Source organism: Meriones unguiculatus, chromosome 4 (genome assembly GCF_030254825.1).
Source record: "Meriones unguiculatus strain TT.TT164.6M chromosome 4, Bangor_MerUng_6.1, whole genome shotgun sequence".
Taxonomy (NCBI): Eukaryota; Metazoa; Chordata; class Mammalia; order Rodentia; family Muridae; genus Meriones; species Meriones unguiculatus.
In genome coordinates this window covers 6,404,447-6,425,901 of record NC_083352.1, presented here as the reverse complement: position 1 = coordinate 6,425,901, position 21,455 = coordinate 6,404,447, and the positions used below count along the sequence as shown (strand labels likewise).

The 21,455-nt window shown below is 50.7% G+C and overlaps 1 protein-coding gene across 1 annotated transcript in view; it reads right to left on the bottom strand.

The window, feature by feature from the left end:
• The window catches only part of Col4a2 (collagen type IV alpha 2 chain), a 128,847-nt gene that overhangs the window by 80,856 nt on the left and 26,536 nt on the right, over nucleotides 1-21,455 (bottom strand). The window contains exon 4 of the mRNA XM_021637530.2: nucleotides 8,146-8,226. Within this exon, the coding sequence (XP_021493205.2) occupies nucleotides 8,146-8,226 (81 nt within the window). The remainder of the gene's footprint in view (nucleotides 1-8,145; nucleotides 8,227-21,455) is intronic.

The window sequence follows — 21,455 nt, the reverse complement described above, 5'->3', positions numbered from 1 at the left end:
CATGTGCAACACTTTTAGGCCCTCTATTCTACCTGGATCTCACTCTGGAAGGTTACAAAGCTTTCCTCCATCTCCCTAAGTTACCAGGAAAGTCTGTCAGACTTCCATCTCTGGACCACCTGGAGCCATTCCTTAGCCTCAGAGCTTTCTTCTTCTCTTCCTTAAAATTCAGTTCAGTGTCCTGTCAATAGCTTAGACTACTAATTTCCATCCTGTGCACAGAGAAATGGGAGCATTTGGAAAATGTCAGGAAGGCTGGCTTCTGCAGCTGCTTCTCTCTCTCTCCTTCCTCTCCAGGGTCTCTTTAGGTGGCCCTGGCTGTTCTGGAACTATGTATACCACGCCAGCCTTGAACTCACAGAGGTCTGTCTGCCTCTGCCTCCCTATTACTAGATTAATGGCATGTGCGCTCCTGTAACTCAGTCCCCCTTTCCTGTAAGTTTGCAATGGTACATACAGCTTGGGGCACACAGTAGACCCCTGGGGATTCATACAGCTTGCCTTTTGGGACTGCTGTATCCTCACTGACAAATCAGATCTGCTGATTCTGCGGGCTGAGCTGAGAAGCCTAAAACAACACATACAAAAGAGAACAGCCTCTTCTGAGCAGATCCTGTGAACTTTGTGGCAACCCAATGTCCACCACTGGTGCTCAGGGCACATGCTCTTTTCACCAAACCTGAGAGAGCCAGTTTGGCTGACAGACACTGGCGAGGATGTGGTACAGAGGGCTAAAGTTCTCTCACTATTGTCATCATAAGCCCTAAGAACGCCATGCATATAACATGCATCTTTCTAAATGCAAGTATTCCCACACAGAGTCTGGGCCCACCAGTGTTCTGCAACCCCAACAACATCTGTTTCTTTATTTAAAACAGGCCTTAGGTTTGAAGATCAGTTCTGTGCCTCCCAACGACAACAGTGCAATAAAACCCCAATGGTGACAGTGTAAGGAGAGCCGAAGAGCCTCAGACCTCATTCATTCTGCACTAATTACTTCCATTCCTTCTCTTTCCATTGTGGTCCCAGACCTTTAGGACTCCTTCCAGACAGCTTAAGCTTTTGTCCTACAGTGAGTGTGTCTTTTCTGCCTTTACTATGCTAACGGGAAACTGGCCAATTAATGTGGGCCTTATGCAGAGTTTCCAGAGAGGCTATTTCTGTATAACTTCTCCTAGAACGTCAGTGTCTAGGCTGGACACAGCGGCAAGGACAGGGATATTTTGATCTTTCTAATCAGTGGGGACATGTGGCATTTGGAGGCTGCTTTGTGCTTCCCATGAGTCAGACGTTTGACCACTTGAATGATCACTTGTCCTCACCACAGAAACGTAACTTGGGTGGGGAGTTGGGGAGCAGGGCTGAATACTGAAGGCTGCTCAAGGCCACAGGTTGGCTGGCTTCTTAGGACGATTCTGAAATGCCTAAGGTTGTCAACAACAAATTAATTTATTATTTGCCCTGATGGCAATGACAGAAACACAAGATGGATGTGGCCTCTTTACCCTCTGAATATTGAGAGCGGTTCTTGCTGTGACAAAGGTGGAGAAACTGGCACAGGGTCCTATTTCCTGTTTCCCAGTGTGCATTACATGAATGCATGGAGAAAGAGCAAGTTAAAAAGTCCCCTGGGAGAAGAAAGCAGAGAGAATTGTGTGATTGGGTCATTTCTGCCATACTTTTCTCTGGTTATTGTTTTAATGTGTCTAGAAGAAAATAAGAAGAGTAATGTGGTAACGCATATGCTTCCTCTGTATGCCCTGCCCACAAGGATGCTCGTCTAGAGCCATGTGTAGACTAACTCTGGAGGGTCTTTGTGACCAACTGGACTGTCAGACATACTGTCACCCCTTCCATATGAAGACCCAACAGTCTCAGCTGCTGCCGGAGGGAGATAAAGCCACAGAAGGTACTTGCGATAGCATGCAGCATTTTCTCAAAACTTTGGTCTTTGTAGAAATCCTGTAATTGTTAAGCGTGAACTAGAAGTGTAGAAAAGAAACAAATGACCTCGACAGCAGCATGGCTTCTTTCACAGAGAGGGAAAATGCTTGAATGCTCATGGGAAAAATGCTTTAATGCCCAACTTGTCAAAACATTCCATCAAGGGGCGGAAAGGGAAGCTGTCTGTGGCCAGGCCCTTGTCTCATTTACCAGGGGCTTCCTTTAACTTCAGTCATCAGCGGCCTGTGGGAACTGTGCTGCCTATTTGGTGGACCGTACGGATGTGAGTCCCTGAGGAGGCGTGCTCTGAACTCTCAGGTGGGCCTTCTCCATCTGCAACAGCTCCTGGATCCCATCTATGCTTCTGAGCATCCAAAGCAAGGTCATTTTTCTATCCCATTTTTCAGAGAACACTTGCCACCAGGAACCAGGCAACAAAGGGGTTAATCTTTCTTTGCAGTTCTTTGCCTCCTCTGAGCTAGAAAGTTCCTTCTCTAGGGCTGACTTGTTCTGATGTCAGTTCATTGGTCCAGAGGACATCTGTGGAGACTGTGGCTCTCTCCCTGGACCTCCAGGGTGGTGGGATTCAGGGAGGACTCTGAGTGGTGTGGCTCTGAAGCAGCTGCCTTCCTTGGCAATGTCAGGAGTCAAGATGTTTACTTTTTCATTATGAAAGAATGTGGTGAAGGTGGCATATGAGTGTGCAGAGTTCATGCAGAAGAGATGGAGGCAAACAACATGCAGACACACTGAAATTCTCGGGGACAAACCCCTCCCCCACATCAGAGTGTCTGTCTGTTACCTCACATGGCTGTGTCTCTGTCTTGTGCTGTCGGGTGTTTATCAGGCACTGGCTTAGCTGTTAGAGTACACTGCCATGATGTGAGAGACTTCTGTTAAGGCCAGTGAACTTGCACCAAGGAGCTCTCCATTTCCCATTATTTAATAATGCATTTTGTTGATAAGAACAAAAGCTAGAGTAAGGTTTATCTTGGTAAAGGGAACGATAGTTTCAAAGATAATGGAAATACATTTCCCCTTTTGTGAGTGTATGTGTGGGGAGGGTGCTGGTAACTGAACCAAGAGCCTGGGTATGCTGGGCGTGTCACTTCTCTGCCACACCCTGGCTCTAAGGACACTATCCAACAGCCGCCTCGTTCCTCCTACAGCGACCTTGTGTGATACCATTCGGTGAAGTTGTGTTAAAATTTGTCTCTTGGCAATGTGTTTTTTTCTTTTTGTAGCCCAGCCTGCCTTTGAAGTCGGTGCCTCTGTCTCCTGATGCTGGGATCGCAGGTGTGTGCCATCATGCCTGCCTGTATTTTTCCCTTTTGGATGGAGCTACACACTGGCCTGTTTTGAGTATCAAATCCTGAATGATAATGTTTCCATCATTTTCTGACATTAAATACTGTCACATTAGGATGAAGTGGTGGGCACTGTTGGAAACAGCGACCCTCCCTTGTAGAAAGATCAATTCATCTCCATAGACGCTCACAGTCCCTGTGTGCCTGAGGCAGAAAGTCACCTGTGCAGAAGCCACTAGACAGGCAGGGATCTCAGAGTGACACATGGAGCCTCACATTGGAAAAGCAAGAAGAGCGATGCTCCTAAGAGGACGAGAGCTCAGTGACCCCAGCTCCCCCCAGGAACTCCCTTTATGTGTGATTGACAGTCTATCAGTCAGCAGTCTACACAGGCTGGGCCTTGGCCTGTTTGTTTTCGAGATCACATCTTTTTGTAAAGATATGAGCTCAGTAGGTCACAAATCCCGGCCTAATGTCCAGGAAACCCTGGCTTTCTATTGTTCCCTTCTTACCTAGGATTACTACCTAGGATGCTCTTACTCATCGTTCGGTGTCTTCCCACTTGCTCTTTCCTCCAGCCTGTCTTCACCAGAACTGACCTTAAGGACACGACTGATCTCCAGGACAGTGGCTCCCTGGGCCCGCACTCTTTTACATGAATTTATCAATTAACGTGAGATCTGAAGTCCATCTTGCCTGCTCAATAGTACGTTTCCAGCAAAACGCGATTTTCAAAGCTCAGCACCTGTATGCACATTGAGGGGACTTGGCTGTGACACAAACTTGTCCCCACAAAAACTTTCAGGTAACCAAGCTGCAGCCCCGTGGCTTAGGGATGCCGGGCGACCCATGCTCCCTGGTCCCAGTGATATCAGCTCCTTGGTTTCTTAGGTGGGTGAGAACCAGACGTAAACCTGAGTCACAGGGACCCAGAAGCTGGTCTGGTATCGTTGTGATCTGTAAATTATTTCATTGCCATGTTCTTTGGCAACTTCTGCTGGGGATGCAGAGTAGCTGTGCCATGTCAACCTATCAGTGAAGGCGGCATCAGCCACAGCACCGCTCCTTAGAGAGAAGGCCTCATCAATGGCTGACCGCTTTCAGCAGCCAGGGCCTCTGTCCTTTCTGTTCCAGATCTATGGGATTTTTGTATATCACCTCAGAGTCTCTGCTACTCACAGACAACAGGAAAGGCCCAATACAAGGCGTTGCTGCCAACCATGCTTCTTCTTTCTTAAAGACTGTGTCTCACTGTGCAGCCTTGGCTGGCCTGGAACTCACCACACAGACCAGGCTGACTTCAGACTCAGAGACCCACGTGCCTTTGGGATCAAAGGCACACACTATCAAGACCAGCCACTGCTCCCTTCAGTTTTCCAGGTTTCTTTCACTTTGATTTACATTGTTAGATTCACGGAACCCGGGAAGTTGAGAACAATTTGACCCCCAGAACAGAGACCTGTGGTGGTGGGAGATTCTCCGAATGAAAAAAAAAAATGCATCAGCTGAGTATTCCTTGATGCCTTGAGCATTGATACCATATACCCACAATAATAAAGTTTTAAAAATTAAAAAATATATATATATATAAACAAAAGCACTAAAAGCAACCAGAACTCAAATGCTCAAACATTATGTGTCAGAGAACGAGGATCCTGGCAGGCTAACTAAAAAAAAAAAAAGAGAGAGAGAGAGAACTAAAATCAACCTTCCTGGGAAAAGTTCTAGGCCAGTGGTTCTCAACCTGTGGGTCGCAACCACGTTGGCAACCCTCTATAGCCAAAAATACTTATGATTCATAACGGTAGCAAAACTACAGTTCTGAAGTAGCAGTGAAAATAATTTTATGGCTGGAGATCACCACAGCCTGAGGAACTGCCTTGAAGGGCCGCAGCCTGAGGAAGGTTGAGAACCACGGGCTTAGACCAGCCTTGGATAGTCATGGACTGCCCGCACACAAAGCCGTCTTTCCAGCCCCTCCTCCACCCTTTCAGCCTGGTAGATGGTGCTGATTTCACTCCACGTTTTCCACTGAGCTGCCTGCTGGCCTCTCGGCCGTTAAGGAGAAAGGGCAGGTTAGGAGGTCTTCGACCATCTGTTAGAGTTGTGTGTGTCGTAATTCACCAGAAGAGGAAGGTCAGTCCCCTGCTCTGTGGCCCCCTGCTCTGTGGCTCCCGGCTCTGACCAGGAACCGAGGGGGCCAGAGGGTCCTGCCACAGTTCCTGCCTCTTCCTTCCCAGTCCTGTGCCTCACTGGAATTTTCTAGGGGTTGGTGGTTCTGCCTGGGAAGCAATGACCCTCCTGCAGCTCAGCCTGTAGGACAGAGAATCGTGCTTTGTGCATTTTACACTGATCTATTCACTTTGTAATGTGAGTGTTCTCTTGGAACTGGACCCCAGTGCGTTTGTGATTTCTGCTTGGAGTCCAAAAGTTATCCAGTGACAGAGTTCCTGCTGTTGGCTGTCACCATGGTGAGAACACAGTGCCGAGGGTACCATGTCCATATAAGGCTGAGTTAGCTGAGCACAGTCTGCAGGGAGGCTGTGCGGCAGCTACAGTAGCACCGTGGGGAAAATATATGGTAAGTGACCCCAGGGGAAGCTGTGGGAAAGAACACGCCATGCGCAGGCTTTCTGGACGGCAGACTCCGCCCTACCGCTATTTTTACAATTACATTATTTAAGAAAAATATTATTGAAGTAAAAGCAGTTCAGAAGTGACCCGTGCTCTCTGCGGAAGCATGTCTGGGTGGAAACGTAACAGGGGTCCTTTCTGAATGCATATGCCTGGCCTGTAACATGGAAACAAACTCTAAGTCTTCACTGTTGCTTGGGGTGAGCACACATGGTTGGCCCGGGAAGAAAATATCTTTGGTCAAGTGCCCAGTGACATCTTCAGGAGTGCACACAATATCATTAGCAGTCCCCCTGTCAATGCTGTCTTACCCTGCACTGCACAGTGACACGCTTGGGCCAGCATCTTGCGTGCTGACTGAACCTGCATCCTTAAGGTATCTTTCTGTCCCCGTACAGGTGCAAGGATGAGGTAGAATCAAGCATGGGAGGGTACCATGTGACTGGCCCCTTGAGCTTGGATGATGCCAAGGGGAAGCCCATGGTAGGAGTCGCTTCCCCTGCCATGACAATCTGCCGTCAGAGAGAAGATGGCCACACCAGTATAAGCTCTGATGCCCAGACTGGTCAAGTGAAGGGAAGAGTCAGCTTATCACTCTATGTGGCCACGGCAAACAAGACCAGGGTGCTTACTTAGTGAGGGACGCTGGGAAATGATGAGCCTCATGTGGTGTGGACTTCCTCCATTATAGACAGGGACCCTTGGCAACTCTTTCCCAGAACCTCTGAGAAGGGCCTGTGAGGAAGGCGAGGGCCATGCGGACAGCAGTCCCTGTTCCAACAGTACTCATGGTCTCAGGGAAAAACAAATCCTCACAGAGGCTCCATGCAACCTTCTGTCTAACCCATCTCCCTTGCTGGGTTCTGGAGATCTCGGCCCAGCACTGACTGATCTGCTTTGCGTCCATAGAAGGCTGAGCCAGCCCCATACTCAGCTCTGCCCCAGTGAAAAGACTACCTTCTCTAAAAATATAAAACATAGATGAATTACATTTTACAAGATTTGAAGAATAGTTAATAATCTGGGCTACATTAATTATTTAAAAAAGTCATCATATGGTAAATATGTCTGAAAACAGAGCGGAAGCAAACTTTTGTTTTCAGTCTATAATATACAAAAATGTCCAAAGCTGAGGTTATTAATTTAAACATTTATGGTTCACACAATAGTAAACATGTGTGGTTCCTGCAGGACAGATGGGGGGGCAGTGAGGTTGGGAGGGGGGCTGGCTGAGAATGGGGATGGGAAGTGTGGGTGTGTGTGAGCTAGGGCAGTGAGGGGCGAGCGTGGTCCCAGCACACTCTGAACAAGCATGATATTACCAAAAAACACACTCTGCCTAATGAAGAATAATATACACATAAACCTTAAAACAAGGAGCATCAGTGTATCGTTGTGTGTACCCGGAAGTCTAGCTTCCTGGCAGGATGGTTCAACAGTAAAGAACATGTGTTGCTCTTATAGAGGTCCCAGTGCTCATGCAGTGGCTCACAACTGCCTGTAACCCCAGTTCTGGGGGCGGGGAGGCTTGCTGCCCTCTTCTGGCCTCTGTGAGCATGGCATACTGGCAGTGCACATACATATATGTGTGTCAACATTCATACACATAAAACAAACAAAAATTTAAAAACAGAACACCGGCACTCACTCGGGTGACCCCCTCTTTGTCCAGGAAGCGGCCTTCAGGAAGCACACACTCAGGGCACAAGTGACTTCACCCTTGGGATTCCTGTCCTCGGTGCAATTCCCAAAGCCCTCGTTTGCTCACCCACACGGTGTCACTGGGCAACCACACTTTTCCTCGTATAATGTACCTCAATGAAATCGCTGCCGACGTGAAACATCAGTCTAGAACACCTCTGAGTCCACACACACACACTTAATCTTAGAAAACACCCTTCTGCCTGCACTGCTCACCACGGTCACACACATTGTTGCAAGCGACCTGCTGACTCCAGACACCGGAGGAGCACCAGTCACTGGCTGTGTAATATAAGGAGACTGAGTATTCTCAGGGTTTGGTAGCCAGGGGTCTCTGGAGCCAAGCTCCCGTGGCTATCTAGGCACATCTCTGTTTGTGCGTCTTCACCACCATAAGAAACAGGGAAGTGGTTGGAGTTACATGGCTTATTTTTGACCCATTTTGTGACTTACTGCACGGTGAAAGGAAATCAGTTGTGTTGTGTCACAGTGGAGTGTGATTGAACTGGGCACTTTGAAACAGCATCAAGAAATACCATTTCACACTGCCGTGACTTACCCGTGCTCCTTTCTCGGGGTAGCACTGGCAGCCCCCGCTGCAGTCTCTGCCTCCGCAGGGCACATCCAACTTCTTCACGCCCTGTAGGAACCAGACAGACAGTTTACTTAGGTGCCACTGTGTCCTGCTGCGAGTCCTCACGCTCACGTCAAGCCACCACTCAACCCGGTGCACAAGCCCATCTTAGGACAGATGTAGGTTCACGAAAATGGCGCAGAAGGCACAGAGCCCCCCCTTCCCCCGTGCTGTCCCGAGCCCGGGCTGGTTCACTCCTGGCCACATCCCACACCACTGTGGCATGATACCCCCCGACAGCACCTGCAGATTAGGCAGGGCACATCATCAGCAAAGTCCGCCCCCTTTTCCTCCCCCAACCACCCATGCTCTTTGTGGTGAGGAGAAACTGAGGCATGAGCCTTTCCTAAGGGCTGGGCTGGCTGGCCGGGGTGGCTTCCTGAGTCTCCAGGGCCTGCGGTTGTTTTCTCCCTTCCTCTATCCCAGAACTTCGGCTAAACGAAGGGGGGAGACTGCACGGCCTGAGGTCTGGACTTTCCCTCTCAGACCGCGCCCCCAGGACACAGGAAATGACAAGTACCCTGACTCCCTTTCTCTGCTGTGGTTCCCTGGTCCCGCACAGACTGGGGCAGCCCTGCCCTATGCTGCAGGAGACAGCTCAATCACAGAGACTCGGCCTGCTCCATCCTGGCCACAGTCTGATGCCATCCAACCCGGAGAGCCCAGATGTTGGTGGTTATCCCTGAGGGGCCCTGTAGGTGTGCACAGTGGCCACAGCTCTCTTCTGTAACCCAGTCAGCCAAGCTTTATGCAAGTGGGGGCCAGCTGGTGACATACTGCTCCAATGTCAAAATGTTCCTAGCCACAGAACTGACACTTTCTTTTATGCTTATATATTTTGTGTGTGTGTTTGCATGTGCGTTGGGCTGGTGCGTGTGGGGAGGTCAGCGGGAGACATAAGTCAGTGCACGAGTCCGTTGTGCTCCTGTGGGGATGCGGATGGTCCTGCCACGGGCCTCTTTGGGCCCCGCAGAGCCTGGGGTTCAGCCACTCGCTGCACTGGGTGTGCCAGCCTCCGCACTGCCTGGCTGCAGCTCACAGGGGCACCTGCAAGCCCTCAGACTCTCTCTGTGCAGACTCAGGCGTCTTCTTGTTGGCAGAGCGGCCCCCACCGGCGCTCTCACTCCACAGCCCCACAGCTGGAGCCCAGATAATCATTCTCTACCTAATCTGCCATCCGGTGAGTTTCAAAAAGCCCAACATTCTCAGATCTTTCCAGAACTGATTCCCCCAGAGCTCCTTTGTGAAGCAATAAAATGGCAGGAGGTCTGTGGTGTAAAAGTTAACACCTATAAAAATCCTTTTAGGCCTTTAAAATAAAGATCTACGTTTTTTTAATCCATGTTTCCTCCTCCTTTGGCACATACCTACCTACACTTCGGCTTATCAAGGGCAGGTTTTGAAGATAAGAGTTCTAGAAATAAGGTACACGTTGAACTGTGGGCTTCCTAAAAGACCCTGGGCACTGAGGTGTGAGCCTGGATGGGCCACTCTCATGTCTCATTACTTGCGACCATGACCTGACTAGACAGTATCCCTCATTTGCCAATATTTTCGGCAGTACTTGTTGGGAAAGTGTCAGGAAGACTTGGGCTACGAAGGGAAAAACCTATGCTTCTGTTCTCCATGTGATGTTTCACATGCTAATTTCCAATTTGATCTCAGAGCCACTTGCCAAATCCCTGTATATGACTCAATAGTTGAAATAATCTTAAGAGATTAGAATTTATCAAACAGGCTCCCTCATTGGAATGAGGGTGGTCCCAGGATTTAACTGCAGATATGAGCAGCAGCGGAGGGAGCGCTGGTCTCCTGAGGTGAGGGCAAACACAGGGAGGCAGCTCCCTAGACACCAGGCTGGTTCTGCCATGGCCTTTCCAGCCATCTCACCTGTCCTTCAGGGGTTCTCTTGAGAATTCCAGCATCTACAAGAGCCCTCAGGATTCTGAGTGGAGGGTCAGGTCGCTAGGACGAACAGAAATATTGACACACTTGGGCAGGGCGAGTGCTCCAGACAGATGCTTAGAGACCGGATGTCTCTGGACTGAACCACTGCATTCTCCCAACAGGATGTGGGGCTCTGGAACATGCTCAAGATGTGAATGCCTTCCTGAGATTGTGGGTGAGGATGAAGGGGAACTTCCCCGTGGGCTCTGGGCCTGGAGACCCGTCCCCTGCCTCTGAGAGGAACGTTGTTAGCTCACGTGAGCCCTGGCACTCCACACTCAGCCTGACTTCCAAGTCCACTGCTCAGTGCTATTCAAAGTCAAATCACAATCCTAAGGATTGCGAGTTCTCCCCATCCGATCATCTTGGGGGCCTGTTTGCCACCGCAGTGATGGAGGCCACCCTGGAGCATCCCCCTAGATAGCCTTAGTGTCCTCTCCAAGCATTTTGCATTCCTCATTTTACAAAAGTCACAGGTGAAGACAAGGGCGCCAGGGGTTTCCGGCCCCAGGGGTGCCCCGCCCCAGGCAGCTGAGATGAAGTTCCTAGGGTGAGAAGCTCCCAAAGCCTCACAGGTGAAGTTAAGCTGCTCACGTTCATCCAGCTGAGCTGGCCAGATTTTGCTTGCTGGCTGTCCTCAACGCAGGGTGAAAAGGGCCCATGGCCCAAGGTGTTAGTTACCCCGAGGATCCACAAAAGCGGCCACGGGTTTCATCCCCTGAGAGGCCAGCCTCATGTGTTTACGTCTCCTCTGAGGTTACTCCTCTCTTGGGATTCTGGGACCAATAAGGAGCCTGTGTGTGGGCTTGTCGTCCTGTGAGGGAGCACCTGCTACCCCAACTGCAAATCATCTGGATGCTGCCAAGGTGGCTGGGGCCAGTCACCAGCTTCTCTTGACAAGTTCACACACTCATGGACTTACATACTTACACAACTATGCATGCTCATTCCCCCCTCACACACCCCTGTGCAATTGCCAGCTCATATTCACACACTTGTCCCTCACTCACACTCACGCTCACCATTCTCTCATCCTCCGCTAACTGCTTCCTTTGGACTATGCACTGCGCTAGGCTCTGCTGTAAAGCAGAGACATATTGGACACAATCCCTACCTTCACGGTGCGTGAATAAACAGAGAAGACTGGTTAAGTAAACAGGCCAACGCCTAAGTCGTCAGGGTTTAAACTCTGGCACGTGTTTTGGGGAAGCAGAGGTGATGGGTCTAGATCTTTCACGACTCACTCAGTCTTGCCCAAGCGTTCTCCCTGTGGAGACTGCCTTGCCAGCATCAGTCGGTGGGCCTCACTTCCAAACTCAGCCGGGACTAGGGATGCCAACCATCAGCTCCATCCTGGAGAAACCACCCTACCCGTCCCATCGCCTGCCCGGCCAGATGCTGCGTCCTATCGAGAGTACCGGCTCAGCAAAGAAGGCAGAAGACTGGCCAAGGCTGCCAGAGGTGGGCAGGGGACACTAGCACCCACTCGCCCATTCTGGACACACGCTGAATCCAGGAACGTGGAAGTAATGTTAAGTCCAGAGCACGAGATGGAGCTGCAGGTTCAGGAGGCTAGCTGCACCCACAGGAGTCATGAGTCGCTGTGAGTCCTGTGGTTCCCAGGAGCAGGACTGTGCAGGCAGCTGGGAGGAGAGCAGGGACTCCACAGCCTCAGAAAGCCGGGTAACGCAGTGGCAAGAAGCGGGGTAAAGTGGAGGAGAAGGGACCTGGAGGTGGCTTCATAGGTGAAATGAGGGGAGAGACAATAGAATAGAGGCAGGGACTGTCACTCAAATAGGTCATCTTTGAGTGACAGCTGTCTTCCCACTAGCCCTGAAAGCCTAGGTGTGTGGATCTAGAGCCAGTCAGGATCACAGACAAGAGTGCCCACAGCCTGCTCCCTCAACCATTTCCAAGTCCAAGTCGCATGCAGACACTATGAAAAGAGGAGCTCAGAGAAATAGCTGAACAAGGGACAGGCCTGTCTATGGCCCTACCACCCTGAAATCACCCAATCTCCTCAACGAGCGGGTCCTTCATTGGAGCAGAAGAATCTCCTAGAGGGTCTGTGGGGTCCATGGCCAGGTGGACCATAGCCTATCCATCCCAGGAAATAAATGCCTCCTCAGGCCTCCCTCTGACCCTGACCCTGTTTCCTATGGGAGCTCAGAGACTTAGCACCTAGGTGTGAGAGGCTGGAATACAGAAATGAATGTCAGTTCCTTTCCTTCTCACCACTTCCTTTTAGGGCTCGTCTCTCTCGGCTGAGTTTTAGCCTACCCTGAACTGGTAGCCAGCACTGCTGCACGGTTGGAAATCACAGAACTTGGGGTGACCTGCTCCACTTAGCAGCAGGTAGCGAAGCAAAGGCCTCAGTGGCCTTTCGTGGAGGACCAGGATTGCGCTGCACTTGGCACAATGGACGGGCACCAGGCAGCATTTCTGTCTCACGGCAACGTCACTTTATCATGTTCATTCTGGATACCCCCACAGCACGGTGGATGCATGGTCTGGGTTCTTAATGAGCTGCCCGCCTCTGCAAGAGCAGAGGTCATAACACCTTGCAAGGAAAGCCAGGCTCCAGCTTCCTGACCAGCCTCCTTCCAGGCTCCCCTGGAGAAAGTCATGCCCCAGGCTGCTGGCCCTCTGGTTCTGCCATCTATAAATGGAATGTGGCAGGGTATGGCAGAGATCAGTGCTGGCAGCTGCAGGATTAAGAGCACATCCGGTCCCACAGGGAGCTGTCTCTAGCTCCCAGTCCAGCAGCCCGATGACAGTGACAAGACAGAGTATCACGTTGCCTTCACCAAGGACCATGTCCCACCAGACAGACAGGAAGACTTTCTTCCCTGTGCTCAGTCCCAAGAGCCATGAAAGCGACTCAGCACCAACCCTCCCAGAGACACCAGCACTTACACTCAGGACTCGGAAAACTGTCTCTGAATGATAACTTAGATACCACAAAGTAAAATTCACAAGGAATTCACAGATCTTAAGAGAATTTCTCTAGCTACTTGTGCAGACAAACCAGGTACAGGAAGAGTGTGAACTGACAGAAATGCACCCAGGTCCCTGCAGACGTGAGCATCGTTTAAAGCTAACATACCACATGTGAATGAAAGGGAAGAAAAAGACTGCTGGCTATTGTTTTTGACTTGCCCATAAAAAAAAAAAAATAATAACGATTACTCAAATTTATATGAAGACCCAAGAACAAAACTCATCTGTCCTAAAACAAAGAATATTTTGTCCTCCACATGTTCCAAGAAACATCTTGTCCAAGGAAATATTTTTAAGCCAGTATAGCTCCAGCCAAAAAGAGCCGCTTTGAAGGGAATGTACAGATATCTCACTGCTGATCGCCCCCAGCACCCAACCCCAACTTCCTCTGCAGAGGAGTCTTGAATAACTGATTCTAAGCAACATGAGAGGTAAGCCTCATTGTCAAAGGTAATATGTTTCTAATTTGCAGCCAACAAGATCTATACAAGTCTTTGTTTTGTCACAAGTCCAGTCAAGCTGGGCGTTTTAAAGATCTCTTTAATTCAGCAACAGGCCAACTAAGGGGAGAGAGCCAACTTGGGAACAAGGTTCCCAGTAAAGTTCTATTAGTTTATCAAAACAGGAAGTATAAGCCATTTCCGCACATGCAGCTTTAGAAATTAAGGAAATAATTCCAACATGGTATTAGCAAGACAAGGTATATGGAAAGGAAACGCAAATCTCAGCGGCACACACAGTCGGCGGCCTGGAGGTCCAGCCAACTCACTGCCTTTGTTTAAAGCATCTCAAGGGCACCCGAATCAAGCACAGGCACTCTAGAGCATCCCGAAACCACTGCCAGCCAGGGAGGAAGGCAGATGATGGATGGAGGCGCTCTCCCCGCTCACCTAGGGGACTGATAGCTGGGAAGGATGGCTGGCCACTAAGCACCAACTCATTCCAGGACAACATGGCCACTGTTGCCTTGTGAATTCATGGATGGGAAGCCTCACAGGGAAGGGAGAGGTCAGGCTGTTCTTAGAACAAGAGAGGCAGAAGGATGGAGGGCTGAAGAGTTTCCAGGATGGTGGTCATGGCCTCAAGAGTGCTCCTGCATTGGCCCAGCATGCACCTGTGGAACAGCACGCCTGACCACATTCTCATCCCCATGGCAGCACATCTGCATATGCCTCATCTGAGTCAGGGGAACAATGCCCATTCTGGGAGGTAGATGCAGGAGGGTGAGGAAGCTAAGGTCAGCTTTAGCTACCCAGCCACCAAGGCAACTCCAAGATGGCGCTTCCCAAACCTGAAGCGCTTCTGATGAGGTGACATGAGGAACTATGTTGGGAAACCAGGGCTGAGAGCAGGAACCTGACAGATGGGGGAGCCTTCCTGAATTCTCCCCAAGTCACATCATTGATTCTGTGATGATAACAAGGGCAAAATGGCAGACTGGTGGGATAGTGGACTTGAGCATGAGGAACGGCAGACAGGAGGAACTCTGGGTAGGGGCTGCTGACACCGAGTGAGGTGGGGGTGGTGGGAAGAAGATGCAACCCAGGGGGAGAAAGATCAGGCCACGAGGAGGACATGGTAAAGGGGACAGTCTGGGTGGAGAGCGCCCTAACCTTGCTGAACTTCAAACTGAGGCCAGTCCCTCACCCTCCCACAGGAGCTGAGCAGCCACTGATGGCTTCTTAGAGGCTCTTTGCTGTCCAAGCGCAGGGCCATTAACCGCAGACAGACAGCCTAGCTTGTGGGCCTGGGGCTGCAGACGCAGGAATGAGAGCTGAGATCCAGCCAAGGAGGTGTGGGCCAGACACTGCTGCAGAAAACACCTGGCCTAGGGCGAGTATGATCTCAGGTGTGGGTGGGCCTGGACTGCAGGTGGAGACAGGCGGGTCTTGGGTAGAGTGAGGAGAGGGGATCGTGGCATTTCCTGTCGTGGGTGCTCATCCTGCCTCAGCTGCTTCCTTTGTGAAGACAGAACCAGCCTGTGTGTCCCCTCTCTACCAGGTGGGCGGACATGTTGCCCTGCCCTGTAGCTGTGGGCAGGGAGAAGGCCATGCAGGTTTTGGTGTCTGACAAGCCACCCCTAGCCTCCTGTCCATGTGCACCTACTTCCCCTTGCTTCAGAGAGCAAGTGGGTCACCGCAAGGATGAGCCGAGGCTCCTTTGCTGTGTGGCTTCATTGAGTGCTGGGTGGGGACCTGGAGATCCTTCGTCTTGAGTCATCTTATCCGGAAGGCTGGAACCTAGACAGTGAGGCCAGGCGGTGCACCGGGGAGAGGCCGCTGGGAGGAGTCAAAGGCAAAAGTCGGTGACCAGACAGGTGTGGTCAGCTGGGGTGGAACTGGGCAAAGGGCCAGCCTGGAGCCATGGAAAGCACTGGAAATGCAGGTGACAGCTGGCACGGGGGTGTTCTGTCTGCAGCACAGAATGCCTGCACTCTATGGGTTTCCTTCCCTAGCGCCCAGTGCATTTTTTAAGATTTAGTTTCTATCATTTTTAATTACCATGTGTACGTGAGCATGTATGTGGGAGTGAGTGCATGCACACGCGTGCAGGCGTCTGTGGCGGCCAGAAGCTTTCCCGCGGCTGAACTTACAGGTGGTTGTGAGGCTCCTAACACAGGTGCTGGGATCTGAACTCGGGTCTTTTATAAGAACAGTACACACTCTTAATGGCTGAGCCATCTCTCCAGCCCCATCACCACACCTGAAGTCTGCATGCTGTAGCTCTTTGACCTCTTTTTGTTTGTCTGCTTCCTTGTTTTGTTTTGAGACAGAAAATCCCTGTGTAGACCAGGCTGGTCTCAAACTCACAGAGATTCACCTACCTCTGCCTCCCGAGTGCAAGGATTAAAAGATGTACTCTACCATGCCTGGCGCAGATTTATTTTTAAAATAATTATTTTATTGTTTTTAATTATGTGTGTGTTTTAGGGGAGTGTGTGCATGGGACTGCAGGTGCCCACAGAGGCCAGGGGTGTCAGGTCCCCTCTGGAAGTTACATGTGTTTGTAAGCTTCATGATGTGGGTGATGGAACAGAAACAGGGTCCTCTGCAACTGCTGGACCATCTTTCCAGCCCATCCTTGATTTCTAGTTCCAGCTGTTACCTAGCCTTAGCATCGCTATGGCAACGCGGTCAACTGCTAAGACAACTAAAGATTTCTTTTCAATGCAGGTTGGGTGGAGATGTGAATCCACGAGCAACTCCACGAGCTGAGCAGGGCTCTTGTTTACCTGCCTTCAGGAGCTGACCTGTGCCTGATCTCAAAAGCCTGGTCAAGCAAGAATGTGTCCTTTGGTCCCAACTGCAACCTCTTTTAGCCCTTCCCCCCAAACCTGCCATTCCAGGAGCATGGCTCGGCTGGCACTGGGGTCTGTCTGTTATCCCTCAGCACATCTGCGGGGAGGGGAGCATATTTAGGTCCTGGTCCTATAGCCCTCTTGCTGATGTTGTCACACAGTTGGTACCATTCTGAAATCATCCATGTAACCAGCCACCTTGGGGTGGGGAGGCACTGTTGTATATGCACAAACAGCCAAGATGACAGGGTCCACTCAAAGCCAGCCTACTGATTTCTCAAGTTTTTTGTTGGTGGGTCTGTCAATGGACCCGCCTCCCCTCGTCCCTTGGTTCCATCTCTCGGACCCTCGCCCTTCATGGTTTCCCTGTGGCCGCTTCTGTGGTCCTTTAGTTTGCAGTCACCTCACACTCTTCTCATGTTTACCCCTCAGATCCCTCCATGCTCGGTGGTCCCTGGCATGGCACCCTTTTCCCTGCTCTCACCTACCACCGCAGCTCCTCTAGTCCACTTTCAAAGTCTCCTTCCCCTTTCAGCTCCAGCTGACTGTTTCAAAATATCTTTTCCCACGATGAGGGAATGTCAAGGATCTTAAAGGCACCGAGTGCGAACACCTCTGACTCTGCATCTTCTCCAAAGAACGTGTACACGCTGTTCCCAGGCCTGGAATGTCCTTTGCAGTCCACCGCCCTGTGCGGTCAAGACTCACTCACCACAGCCACTTACGCCGGGGACAAGGAAATCAGAGCCACATCGGCTTCACTTCTCATCTCTACCCGTCTGTTTTAGGTGCAGGGATTGTTGCTACAACATACCGCCTGGCCGTAGCTGAAGGCTATTCACAGTCTATGGCGCAGAGCAAACTACAAACACGGGAAGAAAGCGCCGGGCCGGGCACACCATACCTCCTGACTTTGTGGCCAGCGCTCTAATAAAATTAACCCAATTAAAGTAATAGCAGAGCTTGAAAGACATGGTAACCTCCCAGTAAGTTAAAAATAGTGCCTTGTGAAGAGAAGCGCAGGCCTGGTGTTGGGAGAAGGGTGTGAGGAGGTGGTGATGGGCACACAGAGGACACAGCTAATGTACCCAGCACCCGGGAAGAACCTGCAGTAAGCACTGAGAGCTCGGCCATCCTGGCAGAGGCAAGGGCAGGGCATCTGTCTTCGGCGTGTTGTGTGGCACCCCCACAGGTGGCCTTCACCTCCAGCTCCTGTGAATCTCCCTTCATGTGGGCCAGGCCAAACGGAGGACAGCACACACAAACCCACGATTTCTGTCGACGTCATGCTACCTGCCAACTGTCCGTCAGCTGGGATGCATTAGAGAGCTGCACTCTAATGAAGCAGAGGCTGTGAGGCTGCTCACAGCATGCTTGGCTGGGTAGCTGTTCCCACTCCAGCAAGAAGGAAGCTGCCCGTTAAGGACCCCTCACTCGGGCTGGTGACAGCAGCCATGTTGTAGCCTGAGGCATTTACTGCTCTGTCTCAGTGTTGAGACTAGTCAGGGACTTACAGCCTTCATCCCAGAGGCTATGGATGTAATTACAGGTAGAGGATGTCTCAGAACTCTCACATATTTTATCTAAGTGTCCTTAAATATTTATATTATGCTGCACATGTGCTGTTCAGCCAGAGAGACACAGCCTATCTACCAAGACAAAGCTGAATGCAGGCGTTACCTCATAGCCTACCTACACCAAATTCTAATTATTTTTATGGCATGTCAGTTCTTGGTGTTCTCTGGCCAGGAATAAAAATTTGTACGTTGGTGTTGGCATATAGGTCTGAAGTGAATATTTAACATAGCTCATAAAAGAGAAGCAGATCTACCCCTGAAGCCATTTTTCCCCCTGAGAAATGTGCTTAACTGATGAGCTTGGTTCAGTAGCCTCTGGCCATACATTTTACGAAAGATCTGAGAAGAACAGGAGAGACCCGAGCAACACTTCGCACAATACAATAACATTTCTGTTCTGAGCGCTGGAGACTGGTCCAGGCACGGAGCGCCTTGGTTTGATTGGCATGTAAGGAATGGTGAGGCCCTGCCTGGGCAGGCTGTGCTTTTGATATGCGTAAGTTCACCTTGCAAATCCTGTCCGTGTCACAGGGGCCCCGGGATGGTGGAACTCTGACATCACGGCTATCGGAAGGGCCTGCTTGCCTGGCTTCTGAGATGTAATTTCTGCCTTTTCTCTGGTGTGTGCTTGGCCAAGGTCGTCAGCCCTGGTGGTGTCTGGAAGGGCATACATGTGGCCTCACACATGAGTAATGACTTGGGATTCCTTTGTTGTGACCTCATACCCTTTAGCAGTCTGCTCATTACACTGGAAGGCCTGTGGATGGTCTACTAAGAAATGTAGCAGGGAGGCGCTCTTGGTCCAGGGAGGAGAGTGCCCACCAGACACACCCAGTGTGCATTGTCTACCAGACATTCTGCTAATCAGTTGTGAGTGCATGCATTTGCAAGTGCACGTGTGTGTATGTGCAGGTACACGTGTGTGCATGAGCCTGAGGCTGGAGGCTGACGTTGCTGTCTTTCTCAATCACTCTCTAGTTCAGGTTTTGAGGCAGGGTCTCTCCCTGAAACTGGAGTTACCAGTTCTGCTAGGCTGATGTTTAGGGAGGGGGAGTCTTTTGTCTCCCCTTTCACAGCACTGGGGTTGCAGGCTCTTCGCCAGCTGAGCCATCTCCCTAGACGCCCTTCCAACAGCCCCTGCTGAACCCTGTTCTCTTCACCCCATGCCCCTAGCAGAGGGCTCAGCTCCTAATTCTGCATCCTTAGATTTCGGTGTTGCCCTACACACTGAGTTGGCCCTGGGTTGGCCTAGACCCGGTTTTGTCTGCTGACCCTGCTGGTGGGGCTTGTGAGGCGTCCATCTGCACACATTTTCAGGAATGAGCCAGTGTCAAGGCGGCCTGCACCAGGTCAGTAGAACTTCAGGAGCTATTTCTGTCTACCGAAACTGCATGCACACAGGTGACCTTTCCAGTCATATCCTGAAAGAGGGGCCCTGCATGCAGACGGGCACTCCCGGGCCTCCAGCTGCCTGGTGTCTTTGCTCTGCCTGGGGTGTTCAGTTGGTCCATCTCACAGCAAGGAACACATGATCGGGCTCCATCTGGGAGAAGGTTTGCCCACCCAATAGCCCTGCAAGGAACACCCCCGCCCTCCTGTATCATACAGGACACATGGAATCTGTCATCCTGTCCTGAGGGGCTGCATGAGACTAACAGGAGATGGACCCAAGAGAGTGTGTGGGCAGTGCCAGCAGGGGCTGGGGGCCTCCCTGTTCCAATCTTGATCTTGGTTTATTCCCACTGACTGAGGAGCAAGGCCAGGCTCTCCCTGGCCCAGAACTCAGAACAGGTGACATTCATCAACCAGAGAGCTTACTGTTTATGGAGTTAGGGGGATGTGTCAAGTCTTCATTCAGTGACCTGCATATAGCACTCATGAGTCTATAAATAGCTAACGGAATTAACATGAGAAAGGTATTCTCTTCTTCTTAAGTCCCATAAACTATTGTTTTCTCTGGAGTAAGATTTTGAGGAACATTTAGCTTGTTGATTCATTCCTAATAAATAGGCCTCTTGTTTTTTTTTTGTTTTTTGTTTTTTGTTTTTTCTTTAAGAAAAGGGATCTGACTTAGCCATGGTTTGTGTGGCTTAACTGCTAAACCTTGAACCCAAGGTCAGCTGACAAACCAGGGTCTTTTGGGACTCAAGCCAAGACCCCAACTTTCTATGTATTCCTATGTGCCCAAGATCAAAATTCATGAATACTAAGCAATTCTCTATAAGTATCAAAAATACCCTTATCAAACACAAACAACTAACATGCTGGGTCTCTAAACATCTAAGAGTGGACTTCCTCAAATGTTCTAAGTGATGTCATCTGGCCTCTCTTTCATATCCGTTTTTATTATGTTCCTGTCCTTTCAAAACAGAGTCTGTACCACAGTCCCACAAAAGCCAGGAAATGTCACCCCTGGCAGCCACAGACCTGGGAGTAAGAGGAAACTGATAAGGTTCAAACACCTCCAGGCCGAGAGGGAGGAGGACGGAATCTCACAGAGCAGTTTGGTCTGGTGGCTTGTCAAACCCAGGGCCATTGCCTGCCAGGCAGTACCCTACCCTTGAGCTGCCATTCCTTGAAACCTGGAATCCTTGCTTTCCCACTGGCAAGCCACCAACGTCACCCCCCAACCCTGCTCATGCCCTGTCTTCTCCGGAGCATTCCCAAATGTCTGAGAGCTAGAAGCACACAGGTCCCTGTCCCTGTCACAGGGGCAGCAATCTCAGTTCCTCTGAACCACAGTCACTCAACCACACAGATCAAGCTGCAGGGGACAGGGACAGACAGACACCACACAGGACAGAGGGAGGCTCTGACCCTAATTCCTGCATTTAGGCTGAACTGTGCTTACTTTTCTGCACTGTCTGCCTGAACTTCTTGCTTTCCTGATGTCAGTCACGTGTCCAGTTCCTTCTGCATGCCAGGGATGGAGGTATTCTTTGGGCTTAGCTCCTGTCACTTTTTGGTCAGGAAGCCCAGCACAGAGACTTCTGGACTGTGTTGACAGCATGTTACAAAGCAGAGGACAGGATGCTTTTGGGGGGTTGGGTGTGGAGGGTGCGGATGGGGGAGTTGGTTGGGTTTTATGTCTGAGGGTTTGTCCTAAGGGCTGTGGTGTGGGCCTGTGGCTTGGACCCACTCTGCACGGCGCTCCGCCTTTTAGGCAGTGACGCCACTGTTCTCTTCAATGATCAGCTCGTCATCTGCCTGCCTCCTTCCCAACTTTGACCTTGTCAGTATCCAGTGCTTCCTTTCACCCAAATCTCCACCCAGGGAGGAAGCCACTGCCAGGAACTGCAGCTCCCTCACATACCAAAAACGTCCAGGCTGTGTGAGCCTGCCGTGATCTCCGCGCATATGCTAAGGCCTTTCCCTTAGTGGACAATCTTCTTTTGCTCAGCAGCAACCCCCAA